At 36.5% G+C, this 16866-nt stretch overlaps 1 protein-coding gene across 46 annotated transcripts in view; it reads left to right on the top strand.

Moving 5' to 3' along the window:
- The window catches only part of CSNK1G3 (casein kinase 1 gamma 3), a 118516-nt gene extending 104872 nt beyond the window's left edge, over positions 1-13644 (top strand). For 38 of the 46 annotated variants that reach the window (XM_081500336.1, XM_081500332.1, XM_081500306.1 and 35 more), the window contains one exon: positions 11201-13644. In XM_081500336.1, the coding sequence (XP_081356462.1) occupies positions 11201-11255 (55 nt within the window). In that variant the 3' untranslated portion in view covers positions 11256-13644. Of the gene's footprint in view, positions 1-11178 lie in introns of all 46 variants that reach the window. The other 8 variants (XM_081500325.1, XM_081500323.1, XM_081500308.1 and 5 more) reach the window with 1 other exon arrangement.
- The last annotated feature ends 3222 nt before the right edge of the window (positions 13645-16866 follow it).

Here is a 16866-nt window from a genome sequence, read left to right as displayed (position 1 = left end):
TGAGTTAGCCTTGGGGTAAATAATGAAAGTTGTTTTGATTAGTAAATTGTGTAACATTCTGCTCCTGTCTAAAAGGAACTTTATATAATTTTTAAGACAGTGCTCATTTATTGACTGCAAGATGAGGAAACTTTTGTGGATATTTCTGTTTAAGAGAGTAATGAGCAAATGTCCCTTTTAACCAGTTTGACTGTGGAATTTATTCATAGTCAGTGTGGCTTAGTTTTGGTGGATTTCAGGATATAATCAGTCAGCTACATACTTCTGTATTTTCATGTCAAAAGTAAAAAACAGTTATACGTGCTGGTGCAATCCCAAGCACAGTTATAAAAGGGGGTGGCATACGGCAGAGAGTAATGCACATGGCCTTTGCAAATAAACATAAGTTGTAGAAACCTACTTCTGCCACCGTTTGTTTCCTTCTTCAAGCTTGTTTCTTTTCCTGTAAAATGAGGCTAATAATATCTACCTTGTAGGCTGTTGAAAAAATTAAATGTACTAAAGCGCTGGTAGTTTGTCTGGCACATGGCGTGGCAGGTACTCACTTGCCATTATCACCCCTTCTGTTTCTCTACTTCTCGCTGCCAGTGACCTTGCTCATCTTCCCAGGCTTTGCTTCTTCCATCAACATTCTCTGTTTTTACTTCCACACTGAGATTCTTCACCGAAACTGGCTATTCTGTGTTCTCATCCTCCTAGAGATCTACTTTCTACCAAATCTATTGCATTTTTTTCCATGTATTCATTCAGCATTTACACTGCTTGGATTTCAGAAACACTGATGCTATCCTTCCTTTTATGAAGATCACTCTTCAGCAGGAATAATTGCAGCTGTATTAGCATTTATCAGTGTATGATGAATACTGTGGAAAAGGTCCCGTTAGAGTTGTTTGACAGGATGATTAGAGAATGCTTTGTAGAGGGGGCTTTGAAGAATGGGTAATACTTTATTTAGTTGAGATGGGTGTGAGTGTGTATGTTTATGGTTTGGGTTTCTATCTATAGGTGTTGGAAGATAAGAAAAAAGGAAGCGGGGGGGGGGGTGGGGGTAGACTCTTTTTGAAGGGAGGTTCTCTTTTGCATAGAGCAGCAAGTCCAGATCACTTGGCATGGCACGAGGCCCTTCATGGTCGCTCTTGTCTGTCTTTCCCAGCCTCATTTTCCATTCTGAATTCTGTGTTCCATCTGTTTCTTAAGTCTGTCATTGATATGTTATTCTCTTTATCTATCTCCCACCTTTTAAAACTTCTTGAAGTGGAAGTGAAAGTTGCTCAGTCGTGTCTGACTCTTTGAGAGCCCATGGACTATACAGTCCTTGGAATTCTCCAGGCCAGGATACTGGAGTGGGCAGCCTTTGCCTTCTCCAGGGGATCTTCCCAACTCAGGGATCAAACCCAGGTCTCCCACACTGCAGGCTCTTCACCGCTGAGCCGCAAGGGAAGCCCAAGAATACTGGAGGGAGTAGCCTATCCCTTCTCCAGGGGATCTTCCCGACCCAGGAGTCGGACAACTGGGGTCTCCTGCATTGCAGGCAGATTCTTTACCAACTGAGCTATCAAGATTTCTTAAAAACAAGGCCTTTTTTATTGTAAGATCCCCAAAGCCTCAGTAAATTATTACTAAATAATTGACTACATAATGTAGTGTATCAATGCAATGTACTATAAGTTGACAATATAAAAAAATAAAATTGAAAACATGATGCAATGTGACGTAAACCAGACATAAAAGGCTACACATTATAAGGTTCATTTATGTAAAATGTCCAGAATAAGCAAATATACAGAGACAGAAAATAGACAGTGATTGCCTAGGACAGAGAAGAGGAGTAGGGGAGGGACTGCTGATAGGTTATGTGGTTTCTTTATGGAATGAAGAAAGCATTTTGAAGTTAGATAGTGGTGAGAGCTGAAAAACCCTTTGACAATATTAAAAAGACATTGCATTGTACACTTTAAAAAGGTGAATTTAATGGTATGTGAATTATATCTGAATACAGCAGTTCTTTAGAAAAATAGATAGCAATCCATGATTTCAGTTAAGCTTTATTCCAGATGGGTTACAGAAATTCTCTGAACTTCCCAAACTGTTCATTAGTTGTTCATTGTTTTTAAACACACAACATTTTGTCTTGTCTTTGATCCAAGGTTATTCTAATGTTCCTACAGCCTTATTATTGCATTCCTTATACCCTCTTAGTCTGTGATTAAGAAATGTGAGCATAATTTCTTTTCCAAAGTTGGGTCTAATGCTTCTGTTCTCTCTTCCACAATTTTCTGGGTAGCTAGGAGCCGGCCTAGAATTCTTTTTCAGAATCTGTTTGCTACTTCCGTCTTTTCTTCTTACCTGTGATTGGCAGAGGTCTTTCTTACCCCATCTCATAAACTGAAATGTATTCTACAACAAATATTTTAGAGTTTCAAGTTTACGTAAATGTATGATTTCCAAATGATGGAAAATAATCTCTTCCCCCAAGACAAGGTGGCTCCTTCAATAGTAATGCGATTTTGCCACACACCCCCCCCTTTTTAACTGTAGCAGAGAATTTTTGTAAACAGGTGATACAAATGATAGTACCCTCATCATTTCTTCCAGGAATTTAGGAGACTAAGGCTTCAAGTTTAGTTACTGAGTTTTGAAGTATTGTGAATTCATCTTTTTTCCTTTGTTTCTCTGTTTCTCTGCACCACCCCTCCCCCCATTTTCTGTCATTTACTGAGTAGTTATTGTGTATATGGTGATATGATGATATGAAGATAAGTCAGGACCCTGTTGTTCCATTAGAGAAAGTAGTAAGTACACCAGAGACTTTTGTGTGGAGTGGTTCTCAAATCTGGCTTGATATCACAATCATCTGGGCAGTTTTCAAAATATGCCAGTACTTAGGCTATGCATTCTCAGTGGTGGTGGGGTCTGGTTACCAGTATTTTTAAAATGCTTTTAAGCCGATTCTAAGGAATAACCAGGATTGAGAATCACCAATCTAAAACAAGGTGTTATAGGGTTAACACTACAGAGTTCAGAGACTGAGTATGCATTTCCAGCTGAAGATCATAGAGGTCTTTGTCGGTAAGGATACATTTGCAGTAGTTCAAAGGTGAGTATGATTTGACAAGGGGAATAGGGGTCAGAGAGAAGAGATTTCACGACAATGGGAAGCAAGGAAAGAATGGGTAAGTTTGAGTAGTGACCCATGCAAGTAGAGTGTGTTTATATTAATGGGAACTGAGACAGGCTGAGTGCCTAATCTCAAGGTTAAAAAAAAAAAATTGGACATTATCTTTCTTAGCACAAGAAAGCACACTGTGGGTTTTAAGCCAAGAAACGGTATAATCAGATTAAACCTTAAGAAAATTATTTTGGTGCCAGTTTTGAGGCTTATGTCACTTACTGGGCTTCAGGAAATCTCCCTTCCCTCCTTCCTGCCCTCTTTTCCTTCCTTCCTTCTAAGGTACAGACTGTCTGGAAAGGAATCCTAATGTAGGATGAGACTGAGAGGAGAGTAGAAATACATTGGAACCAAATTTTTAAAACTGATGCCTTAGGACAGGGGAGAACCGTTGTTAAGATTTAAGAGTAAAGGGCATGGCCATATTTATGATGAGGGAAGTTTGGATGGCAGATTGGAGAGAGGTGAGTCTTGCATGAAAGTCAGTTAAAAGGCTCATAGCAGTGATGGCGGCAGGAAGGTATAAACTAAACCAGCATGAGAGGGTGGGCAAATTTTGAAAGTCTTTTCAGGTTTGAGACACTTCTGCGTGGGGATGGAAAGGAAGAAACGGAAGGTGCAGTTTCTCTGTTAGAGTGGTTACATGCATAGTCTTGCTCTCTGATCTAAACCCTACTTGTCTAACCAAATAGTTTCTCATTTTTATCATTGAGAAACCTAGAGAAATGAAATTACATTTCAAGTATAAGTTTTAAGGGGAAAAAAATCCTTTGTCAGTGAATTAATGTTTAGATGTCATGAAAGATACTTCCTACATCCTCTTCAACCAGAGGAGGAGAGGCTAGGTTCTGGGGTCCTAAGTGCAGAGGGTCTGGCAGGTACCAACACTCCCTCAACTGGATACCGATGAGCCAGTGAGTTATTACAGGGGCACATAAGAACGTCAGATCCAGATAGAGGAACATGCTGCAGTTTCTGGGTAGACTTTTGAGAAGAAAGTTTATAATGTAGATCCAGGAAGACAAGTTTTACAAGAAGAAAAAGGCAGTCAGTAATTGGAAAATGGTGGTTTGATGTCGGTAGCAAAATCTTGGTTGTTTCCATCTATGTTTTCTACAGAGTTTAGGACTTTCACCCATTATCATTTCTCATTTCCTATGTAAACAGTATTTCAAGCAACAGTGTTCATCAGAAATAGAACTTAATGTTTATTCCCAAAGGATTTAAGAGTAGAGATGTTGCTTCAAAGATTCTAGGCTAGCCTCCAAATGATCTGGTCAGAAGCGTGACTCTGACTTGTGAGAGCATTTTGGCTCACTGGAACCACACAAGGGATAATCAAGAAAGAGCTGAGAAAAATAGAATAATTGACAGGAACATGATTTAAATGTCTGCTCAGTCTAAATCTTTTCCCAAGGTAGTTGTCAGTGTAGTTCTGAGGAGACTCCATATGAGGTATGAACGAATGGATAAGAAAATGTAGTCACTGAACAACAAGAGAGAAAATGTCTTTGAAAATTTTAAAAGTATAAGTTATTTTCTAAGACCAAATAATTGGACTTATTGATAGAATAACTTGCTCACATTATCTGTGAAAATTTCTATATGTGCTAATTCCTGGAATCTTTGCTATTATTACAATTACTGTTTCTGATAACTACCCTCTGTATCCCCCCTTCAGCTGTACCAAGTTAAAATTATATGGTTTCATTTTATGCATTTGCCTGCTCTCATGTAAACTGATGACATGGTGTCCACTCAGTATCTCTAGTGCTCAGCTCATTGCATCCAGGACAAATGCTCATTAGAAATGGAGACGTAGGAAGTTGACCTGGTAGTTGCATCTGGAAAGCAGTGCCTCTTGTGATTCAGATTCCTTTATTAATTCCTTTATTGATCATTTCTTTCCAGAAAAGTTTCCATGGGTACTAAGATCTATATTTTGTAATATTTCACTAGAGTTTGTGGGCCCAAGGCTAAGAGCTTTGGCTTTAAAACATGGTTTAGGATTTTGACCAGGTTCTTACTTTAGAAGTTAGTTGCATTTATGAGGCAAAAATTTCATTTATTCAGTAGATGTTAAATTAAAAGTACCAACTTTGTGCCCATTTGTGGAATGTATCATGATCAGGACCTTAGGAAATTTAAGGTTTTTGTTTTTCAGTCACTGAGTCATCTCCAACTCTTTGAGACCCCATTGACTGCAGCACACCAGGCTCCTCTGTTCTTCACTATCTCCTGGAGTTACTCAGATTCATGTCCATTGAGTTGGTGATACTATCTCTGCCACCCTCTTCTCCTTTTGCCTTCAGTCTTTCCCAGCATCAGGTTCTTTTCCAGTGAGTCGGCTTTTCGCATCAGGTGGCCAAAGTACTGGAGCGTTAGCATCCATCCTTCCAATGAATATTCAGGTTGATTTCCTTTAAGATTGACTGGTTTGATATTCTTGCTGTCCAAGGGACTCTTAAGCATCTTCTGTAGCACCACAATTCGAAAGCATCAGTTCTTCAGCACTCAGCCTTCTTTATGGTCCAACTCTTAAATCCTTATATGACTACTGGAAAAACCATATGCAGTCTAGGTTTGTCATAGCTTTCCTTCCAAGGAGCAAGCATCTTTTAATTTCGTGGTTGCAGTCACCCTCTGCAGTGATTTTGGAGCCCAAGAAAATAAAATCTGTCACTGTTTTCACTTTTCCTCCATCTGTTTGCGTTGAAGTGATGGGACCAGATGCCATGATCTTAACTTTTTTAATGTTGAGTTTTAAGGCAGCTTTTTCACTCTCCTCTTTCACCCTCATCAAGAGGCTTCTTAGTTTCTCTTCATTGTCTGCCTTTAGAGTGGTGTCACCTATATATCTGAGGTTGTTGACATTTCTCCTAGCAGTCTTGATTCCTGCTTGTGATTCATCCAGTCTGGCATTTCCCAAAATGTACTCTGTATATAAGTTGAGTAAGCAAGGTGACAGTGTACAGTCTTGAGGTACTCCTATCCCAATTGTGAACCAATCCATTGTTCCGTGTCCATTTCTAATTGTTGCTTCTTCACCCGTAACCAGGTTTCTCAGGAGACAGGTAAGGTGGTCTGGTGTTCTCATCTCTTTAAGAATTTTCCACAGTTTGTTTGCTCTACACAGTTAAAGGCTTTAGTGTAGCAGAAGTAGAGGATTTTTCTGGAAATCTCTTGCTTTTTCTATGATCCAACGAATGTTGACAATTTGATCTCTGATTCCTCTGCCTTTTCTAAACCCAGTTTGTACATCTCAGAGTTCTCTGTTCACATACTACTGAAGCCTAGCTTGAAGGATTTTGAGCTTTATCTTACTAGCATGTGAAATTAGTACAATTGTATGGTAGTTTGAACACTATTTGGCATTGCCCTTCTTGGGGATTGGAATGAAAAGTGACCTTTTCCAGTCCTATGGCCACTGCTGAGTTTTCCAAATTTGCAATCATAGTGAATGCAGCACTTTCACAGCATCATCTTTTAGGATTTGAAATAGCTCAGCTGGAATTCCATCACCTCCACTAGCTTGGTTCGTAATAATGACTCGTAAGGCCCAGTTGACTTCACACTCCAGGATGTATGGTTCTAGGTGAGTGACCACACCATTGTGGTTATCTGGTCATTAAGACCTTTTTTTGTATAATTCTTCCATGTCTTCTTGCCTTCTCTTCTTAATCTTTTCTGCTTCTGTTAGGTCCTTGCCATTTCTGTCCTTTATTGTGCCCATCCTTGGCATGAAATGTTTCCTTGATATCTCTAATTTTCTTGATGAGATTGGTAGTTTTTCCCATTCTATTGTTTTCCTCTATTTCTTTGCCTTGTTCATTTCGGGAGGCCTTCTTACCTCTCCTTGTTATTCTCTGGAATTCTGCATTCATTTGGGTATCTTTCCCTTACCTTTTGTTTCTCTTCTTTCCTTTGTAAAGCCTCCTCAGACAATCTCTTTGCCTTCTTGCATTTCTTTGGGATGATTTTGGTCACTGCCTCCTATACTGTGTTACAAACCTCCATCCATAGTTTTTCAGGTTCTCTGTCTACCAGATCTGATCCCTTGAATTTATTTGTCACTTCCACTGTATAATCATAAGAGATTTGATTTAGGTCATATCTGAATGGCCTAGTGCTTTTCCCTACTTTCTTCAATTTAAGCCTGAATTTTGCGATAAAGAGTTCATGATCTGAGGCACAGTCTGCTCACAGTCTTGTTTTTGCTAACTGTATAGAGCTTCTCTATCTTCAGCTGTAAAGAATACAGTCTGATTTTGATATTGACCATTTGGTAATGTCCATGTGTAGAGTCATCTCTTGTGTTGCTGGAAGAGGGTGTTTGTTATGACCAGTGTGTTCTCTTGACAAAACTTTGTTAGCCTTTACCCTGTTTCATTTTGTACTCAAGGGCCAAACTTGCCTGTTACTCTAGGTATCTCTTGAATTCCTACTTTTGCATTCCAATCCCCGGTGACGAAATGACATCTTTTTTGGTGTTAGCACTAGAAGGTCTTGGAGGTCTTCATAGAACCATTCAACTTCAGCTTCTTCGGCATTGGTAATTGAGGCATAGACTTGGATTACTTGTTGAATGGTTTGCCTTGGAAATGAACCGAAATCATTCTGTTGCCTCTGAGATTGCATCCAAGTACTGCATTTTGGACTCTTGTTGACTGTGTGGGCTACTCCATTTCTTCTAAGGGATTCTTGCCCACAGTAGTAGATACAATGGTCTTCTGAATTAAATTTTCCCATTCCCGTACATTATAGTTCACGGATTCCTAAGATGTTGGTGTTCACTCTTGCCATCTCCTGCTTGAGCACGTCCAATTTACCTTGATTCATGGACCTAATATGGCAGGTTCCCATGTGGTATTATTTACAGCATCAGACTTCGCTGTCACCAGCAGACACATTCACAGCTGAATGTCCTTTCCACTTTGGCCCAGGCACTTCATTGTTTTGGGAGGTATTAGTAATTGTCCACCACTCTTCCTCAGTAGCATGTTGGGCACTTCCAGACCTGGGGGGCTCATCTTCCAGGGTCGTATGTGTTTGCCTTTTCATACTATTCATGGTGTTTTCACGGCAAGAATACTGGAGTGGTTTGTAATTTCCTCCTTCAGTAGACCACAGACCATGTACGTTTTGTCAGAACTTTTCACAAGCTCTTTCACCGTGATAAGGTATGATCCATGAAGGGGTATGTGGAGGTAGAGAATAAGCAAATAAATAAAATAAATTAAGATTAGTACTACGTACTGAGAGGAAAATTAAATAATCGTGTCGGAGTGGTCCTATGCTAAGAAGTGTTTTAGACTGAGTGCTGAGGACAATTGAGATGAGTCCTAGTTTATTAATCGCTAACACTATAAATCAGCTGTTTTGGTAATGACTTTTAAGAAGTCAGCCGCAAGCTTAATATAAATTTCCATATCATATTTTGAGAACATTTCTGTTCTCTGTATGTGGATGCGTTCATATCAGATAAAGCAGTGCTGTCCTCTGGTGGCCGTCGGTTTAATAGCATCGCCAGCTCTGCTTGGGCAAATCTATTTCAAGGGTGTACTCTAGTGGGATTTACTTTTGGAAAATGGATGTCTGTTTTTAGATTGCTTTGATTTTAAAAGATCTCTACAATTATCATGCATTTGAAGATCTTATTTAATCTTAAGTAATGCTTACAGTAGTTTTCTGTATTCAACAATACTTATACAAGAGAAAGAAAAATTACCTAGGAAATAGGAAGAACTCAACTCTCAGAACTGAAAGCAGGTTAATAATGGTAAAAAATAAATAAATCAGACAAGGTGAATTGCTAATACAAGTGTGGAAAATCTGAGCCTTGAACTTGTTTATCAAAACATCTATGAAAGCCCCCTTTCCAAAAGGCTTATTATGTATACCTTTCAACACATTTTTAGTAGAAAACTTTTTTAGAAGAATATACTTTGGAATTTGAGAAGACAACATTATTAAAAATAGTGAACATTGTTAATAAAACTTCATATTAAATAATAAATTTCCATTGACATATGACCATATTCTTAAATTTAATCTTCTAAATATTCAGTCTGTTTCTTTTAAATACTGATTTTTTAACATTTGCTGTTTACAATATATACATTTTCTAACTCTTTTCTAAGTCTTTAATTGAACGGTTCTTTTTAGAATAATGATTTTTATCTCCTAGTATTTTTTTTATGATTAAATTTATTTATTTTTAATTGAAGGATAATTGCTTTACAGTATTGTGTTGGTTTCTGCCAAACGTCAACGTGAACCAACCATAACATAGGTATTCCTAGCAGTTTTTTGTTTTGCTTTTTTATTTTAGAAAATATATGTAACAGATTTGAGAAAGTATTAGGTAGCTGACAGAAAAATTTGACTTTCTCTTCTAAATCTAGGGAAAATGTATTGTGCCTGAAGTCTTCTTTTACAGTAGTGACTCTTTTTAAGACCCTTGATTGAGTAATTTATTTCCATTCTGTCTGGTAGTTATCTCAATAAGAATAAAACTTATAAAGACTGATAACAGCACATATTTCTAGTTGACTCTATCAGCTGATATATGCAATTTTAAATTAGTTACATTCCCTAATCTAGTCATTATGTGCTATTTGAATGCAATTTAAAAATTGGTTTTGAATGCTTCATAGTGATTTCATAATCATGGCATAAACCACAGTAAATGTTGAAATTATTTTTTATAAAAATAATGTGAGCTGAGAAAGTGTGTAATTTAACTGGACAATGTGGGGCTTGTTTACATTTATTTCACAGAAATATATAAAAGATATCTAGCCATTATTTCATCTGCAGTGATCTTTTGCTGGATAGAACTCCTGAAGCTACACGGTCTCTTTTATGCTTAGCTTGAAAATGTTTGAGTTAATATCCTTTGCGGAAGGTGGGTTGGTAAGAATTAAATGCGTATCTTTGTAAGCCCTTCAGTGGGGCAAGGAAAAGAGCCTCTGCGTATGTGGCACCTGTCATCTTGGTATTTTGATAGATTGACTTTTAAGTATGGAAGGGGGAGAAAGCCAGACCTTTATTTGAAGGAATGATAGACTTTTAGAATACATGTGTGTATTTGTTTTGTTAGTTGGTAATCAGTGATTCTCGTTTGACTCTCATCTCATACCAGCCTCAGCATATCTCTGCATGTGATGCCTCTTCTCATAATTAGGAGAATTCACTGTGAGAAAAACTAGTACCTTCAGGGATCATATCTAGATTTTGTTCATTTAGGCATAAAAACCAGATATTTCTTTAGTAGACTTCAGAAACTGTAGTAGTTTTCAGTTATGAAACTGAATGTAGTAGTTTTCAATTATGAAACTGAATCACCTTGATTGTGTTGTTTTAAATGTTAAGCATAATTTTTACCTTAATTAAAATAACTTATGATAAGCTTGACCTTCTTTAACCCCTAAAGAATTAAAAATGCCAATATTAGCTTTTTTATTCTAGTTAATGTATTTTTTTCTCTCTTCCACTTGTAAACATGATGGAGAATGTTTGTTGAAGAGTATTTTGGGAATTTCTCTCTTCATTTTTGAAATCTAATTCTTAGTGAGAATAAAATCCCTAATATTAGGCTCATTATTGCTGTTCTAACATTGGCTGCTACAATCATATCCCACAATCAGGAAGAAAGAGAAAGACTACATAAGATCAACTTTATATACAGCATACAATTAGCAGAAGTTAGTATCTAAAATAGGATGTGGTGGGTTAGTTGGGGTTCAGAGCTTTATGGGTTTTTAATTAGTCTTGGTGCAGAGCCTTTTCAGTTTAATGGCTCCTTTTAATATTGCATAGAATGTCTTGCTATTCTAAAAAGGCACATTGATGAAATGACAGTAATAATTGCCATCATTTCACTAATATATATGCTTCATTGGTGTGTTCACTGTTTGTTGCACCAGCCTATGGCTTTTATGATCACTTACATTAATGCAATAGAGTCAATCTTATTTTGCAATATCCTAGTATTTTTATAATAAAAGAAGTATTTCTCTCTATCTGCAGGTGCTGCTGTTTTTTCAAACGAAGGAAAAGGAAAACCATACAGCGCCACAAATGACTCTGGACACAGACAGATCATGGGGAGTTACTTACGTGTTCATCTGCTGTCTTGTGATTAAAATCATCTCTGTAGTGACCACATATATTTTCAAGGACTCACTCTTAGAAACAAAAATGTCATACTTTCATACTTCATTTTGCGGTTGTCTTACAGTCATTTTTTTTTTTTTTCCTAATTTAACTTTTATGGAAGCTTTAAAGTTTTGTCAAAACATGAGTGCTTTGCCCATCAGTGAATGGAATGGACCAATGAGGTGGTATTGATGACTTACACAGTTCTATAGAAGATTTTTCAGAAGCTCTCCTCCAATAGTAGAAAGCAGTACAGTATCTGAAATGTCAACCAGTTATATACATAACTGGTTTTTTTTTATAACTTCTGTAAGAGCATAATCAAACAGGAATTTTCTCCCCGGCGGATAAAGCAACAGAGAAAACAGTTGCCCAAATATTTAAAAGAAGTTATCCCTTGAGAAGTTCATTATCTCTGTGACATCTGCATTGATTTCACTGTTACCAATGGTACTGCTATTCATGAATCACATTAACATTCTCTCTGTGAAATCAAGGTACAGTCACTGCCCAGAGGTACTGAGGAAAAAGCTCTATGGGTTCAGCCAATGGTAGTTGGTAAAATGAATCACAAAATAGCGTGGTAAATACAAGCTCTGCTTTTGTTGCACCACTATGTGAAGTACAGTGTTGCCGAAGTGGCAAAAGCGCTTATTTTTTAAAAATGCGAAATATTTGTGTAATGTAACTTTATGCTTCCAGATAATGATGTATGTTAGACAGCAAGGAATGAATACTTGGAGAAGTGAGATATGTTGGAGTTTTTGGAGAAATACACTAGGAGAAGGAATAAATATGAATCTCACCGCATCGTAAGAGGTTGAAGTCTGAGGAGATCCCACTGAAACCTGCTGCTGAACGACTACATTCTCCTTAAGCAGAAAACTTTGGATGTGCCACGCAATGGTGTCTGTTTATTAATTAGTTGCTCTTTGATTAAAAAGAAGGGGCCCCCCAGCAATAAAAATGGGGTCTCCCTATTGCCATCTGCGCACATTAGTCTCTTGTATTCAACTTTGCTGGTTCTCTGGAATTTTCCTACTCTTTAGTATAATTTTGATGATTGAAAACTATTTTGGAAAGGATGGGTCAGGTGCTTTGTTCCCATAGTCTTTTGAAGTGCCTGCATATGAACAAAGAAACGGTTCTGTTTAAAAAAAATAGGAAACCCATTCCATTTTTCAAGAATGTTTTGTTTTAAGCCATACAAACGCAGGTTATACTTTTGTCACATTTTCCTAGCCAGAATTTTCAAGGAGAGTTAAGATAAAAAGACTGGCTAGAAAGATAATTGTGTTGTTCAGATCTCATATTCACCGTTCGTTTATGAAATTGTTACTTACTCCTTCATGCAGCCCCTTCTTTTTGTCTCTTAAGTGTGTGCCTCTGGGCAAGCTTATTTATTTTTATTGTTTCAAGGTAACATTTAAAATGTGTAATTAAAGTAAATAAATCTACATTTTTGACTTCACTATTGCATTTCCAGAAATTTGCTTGTACTTTGTAATTTATTTTCTTATTAGCCAAAAGTTCAGTGTGTTGTTTTTGATGAATTAGGCACCCATATGAATAGCGCAGATCAGGATGTTGTTTGTCATCATCGCTTGGAATCCTATAAATGATCTTTATAAGTTCTTGATTTTAAAGATCTACACTCAGCCTAGAAAACATATACTGTATAATTTGGTCAACAGTTTCCATTTTATCTATTTGTATACTGTCATGATGTCTTAAACTACAGGAGTTAAATACTGAGTTTTTATTTTTGTTTGCTTTGAGCAAGGTAGATGGATGTTTTAGCCATTATAATGTGAAACCACTTCTTTCTTTACAGTATTTGACCAAATTTGTGTGTCTATGATATTTGTAAATACATGTGATATCTGTATTTCTTATCATAAGCCTGTTTAGTTTTATTCTCAGTAGGGTTTTTGGACTGTACAGTGTTTATATGATCTGAACTCCTTATACATAAGAAGGTGTGTATATTAATCCAATTATGGACTTAAAATATTTTAAAAGTATAAATACCCTTATTTGCTGCAAAGACCAGTGTGTAGACATTTGCTTTTTAGCAATATTTTTAAGTGCTCCATTTTAATGCCAAGGAATAAGTCTTTTGGCAACACAAACTGGTCAATAATAGGTAATGCAGGTATGTTCAGGTTAAGCCAACAATGTTTTGCATTTTTATGCTTCTTTTCTGTCAACACTAATGAAGTCAACATTGCCTGAATGTCTGAATAATGAAACACATCCCTGTTTAAAAGTATGTAACTGAAAAAGAAATAAAAAATAAAGGTAGTTTTTTTAAACTTGCTCTTTCCCCTTTCCTCTGATCATGGGTAAAATAATGCCACTCACTGACTGAAGATAGAAATTTTTAAAATTCAGTTTATGTGAATGAATTTAGTATATGTGAAAAGCAGAGCTGAAGGAACATTCTTTTGTGTTTTTGATTTTTGTTTTGCTTTGTTGAAACTCTATGGTAAGGAGTACGTAGCTGGGTGTAGCCAAGCTTTCTTTAATGAAAGTTTAAAAAGAATTTTTTATTTCTCTGAACTCTTTAATAGAGCAATTAATTAGAATTAATGCCATTAATAAACAAAGGAAATAAACTGTATCATTTCATTCCTTTTAAAAAATGAAGTCATGCTATTATGTTTCCAGAAATGAAGTATTATTGCTCCAGTTTGAAGTGAATGACTTTAAGATCATTGCAGATGCAGAGCACACATCTGTGGCAGTATCTCACAGTTGATCATTGTGCTGTTCGCTCTAGGGGGTTTTATGAGATGCTGCTCTGCTTACTGAAAGATGGCAAAGGTAAGGTAAGTCAAAGCAGCAGTCTTAAGTCCGTATGTGTCCACTAAGGACCACCATTCAGAAATGGTAAGAAGATCTGGAGATCAAACATAGCATAGGTTAAGCATGGGTTAAAAGGCCCTATCTAGAAATAAATGACCTAAGATTAGAATTTGACCTGAATGATTATATAGTTGCATTAGTCAGCACCCTTGGCTTTTCAAGTGCTAGAAACCTAAGTTGGCTTCAGCAGTACGCATGCACATTATTGCATTTGAAAAGTCCATTCATAGGAGTGGCTTCAGACATGCTTGATCCTGGTGTAAGGTTCAGGAACCTGTCTCCCTCTGTATCTCTCAGTTTTGCTTCCTACCCTTCTGTTTTTGTTGTCAAGGAGATTTTTCACATGAGATGGTAAAATGACCATGAAACAACTTCAGACTACTGCCGCCTTCATAGACTCAGCCAAAACAAAGGACAGTTTCTCTCAACAGTTTCAACAGAATCCTGACATACATTCCTTCGTTGGTTCACATGCCCACCCCAGAGCCAATTACTGTGGCCCAGGAAATGTTCTCCCATCTTCACAGGACACATTGGACTGAGAAATGAGGTAGAAGGGGTGTTCCCAAAAGAAAATGAGGGTAGTGTTATCAGAAGGAAAGTGAGTGGATTCTGTGCAGGCAAAATCGAGATATTTGCTGTCATGGTGAGAAAAACAAAATAGAGTGTAAAGGGAAAAAGAATTGCTTTAAATTAGAAAACGTTTCTATTATTGAGACATATTATTCTGAATATATTATTGGAAATCACTAATACACATTTGAAAAATGTTTTGGACTTAGGTAAAAATGGATGTCATAAGTACTGTATTTGATGTGTTTTTGTTTAGTTTTTAAAGGTTTTTGTGATTACCATTGGATTAATAGAGTGAAAAGCTAATCTTTCTACTAGAGTAGAAGTAAATGGAATTATAAAGTTTTGCTGATGTTTGGGATGACGAGTTTCTTCTCTCTGCCCATCTCTAATATGGACCCACATATTATTTTCTTAGGAAATTTACTTCATAGGAATACATGGATCATAACCAAAGAAAGGACTCCATACACAAGTATTACCAGGTAATACTGCTGGGGTATGAGAATGGTTTTAGAAGGAACAGTTTTTCACAGGAATGTTTACCATACTGTGATTTTACTTAATATGAAAAACAGTCCTGCACTGCTCTAGAGTGGGGTTGGCAAACTTTAGTTTTATGGGACCAAAGGCAAAATTGAAGCTTTTATATACTTGCATAATGAGAAAACAAATTTCCAGTAGTTTTGTATTGATGAAGTTCAAAATACATAGGAACACTTGAGTACAATTTTTTTTGTAATACAAGTCTACTGATAAGACTTGAGTTATTTTGAGAGGATTATATTTCACTTAGGAATTTGAAATTGATTACAAATGATCATCTGTTATGCTGATCTGTATTGTGATTTTATGTATTTCATCTTTGAAAATGTCTTCAGATAGATATTACCAAATACTGTATCAGTCCCTACATATATGATTTTATTTGAGCATATTCACCATTTGGAAGGTGTTTTATAGAATTTTCTTAGATTCTGCCCTTGATATTTGCCTTTGGCATATCATTACACTGCAGATTAATTACTTCCTATTGAAGATTAGATGGATGCTCCTCATTTGTACAGTTAAGTGGATCCAAAAATGTAGCTGAAACAGCAGTTGAGTTTGAAAAACATATCCACTGCAAATTGTGTAGGAGTGGATATCTTGCTGCTTGTTTTAACTTGACAGCATAGGAAGTGGATAAAGCAGCTTGACATTACTTGTGATTTAAACAGCATTAATTTTGTCATAATGATTTTGTTGCAGTATAAATTGCACATATAAGTACTGTTTTGCCTTATAATTTTTAAGTTGATTTACTAAGAAACATTATCAAATCTATTCAGTATTCATTAATAATAGATAAAGATGATACCTACTCAGAAAAAATTCAGTGTTGGTTCTGAGCTCAAAAAAAATTGCAATAAAACTTTCCTACTAATATCAAACTGCTGTGTAGTTGGACAAGTCAGGATATTCAGTTTCCATTCCTAGCAAAAACTTAATGGAAGTAATGATAGTTAAAACTACAAGAGTGAATGAAATTCACCACTGACTTAACTAGTTCAATAACATAACGGATTCAGATAGTTCCCATAGAATACCTGCTGATGAATCATGTAATGCATAAAGATTGATTTTAAACATTTTACACTTTCACAAGTTTTGTAAATTTGCCCAGTAAACCATTTTCTACTCCATATGCCCTTACCACCATTAAGTTACAGCACATCTTCTCAGACACCACTTCAGTTAGCACTGATGTTTTCTCACGTTCTTTAAAAATCTTTTCTCTTAAAAAAAAAAAAATTCTCTATTGGAGTTGTTCCACGGAGTCTATTCACAGAGGCCAATTCCTGAGTTACTTTCAGCTCCATACTGACTTCTCTTGTAATCAACAACTAGGCAGTATTGGTAACATGTATTGACTCATGAAAAGCCAGATCATTTGCCTTGTTTTTTAGTTGACAGTTGGTGTCTTCAAGCAACTGTCCTTGCTCAAAAACTAGTGGTCTTCAATGTGTTTATCTTCTCTGGACACACTTTGTAGCTGCTGCAGTCAAACACAATTTAATTAACTTTAACTCACCATCAATAAAGAACTTTGTTTG

Source organism: Giraffa tippelskirchi, chromosome 6 (genome assembly GCF_054371585.1).
Source record: "Giraffa tippelskirchi isolate mGirTip1 chromosome 6, T2T-mGirTip1v1.2.pri, whole genome shotgun sequence".
Taxonomy (NCBI): domain Eukaryota; kingdom Metazoa; phylum Chordata; class Mammalia; order Artiodactyla; family Giraffidae; genus Giraffa; species Giraffa tippelskirchi.
The sequence above is the reverse complement of the archived record's forward strand: the minus strand, read 5'-3'. Positions and strand labels throughout refer to the sequence as shown.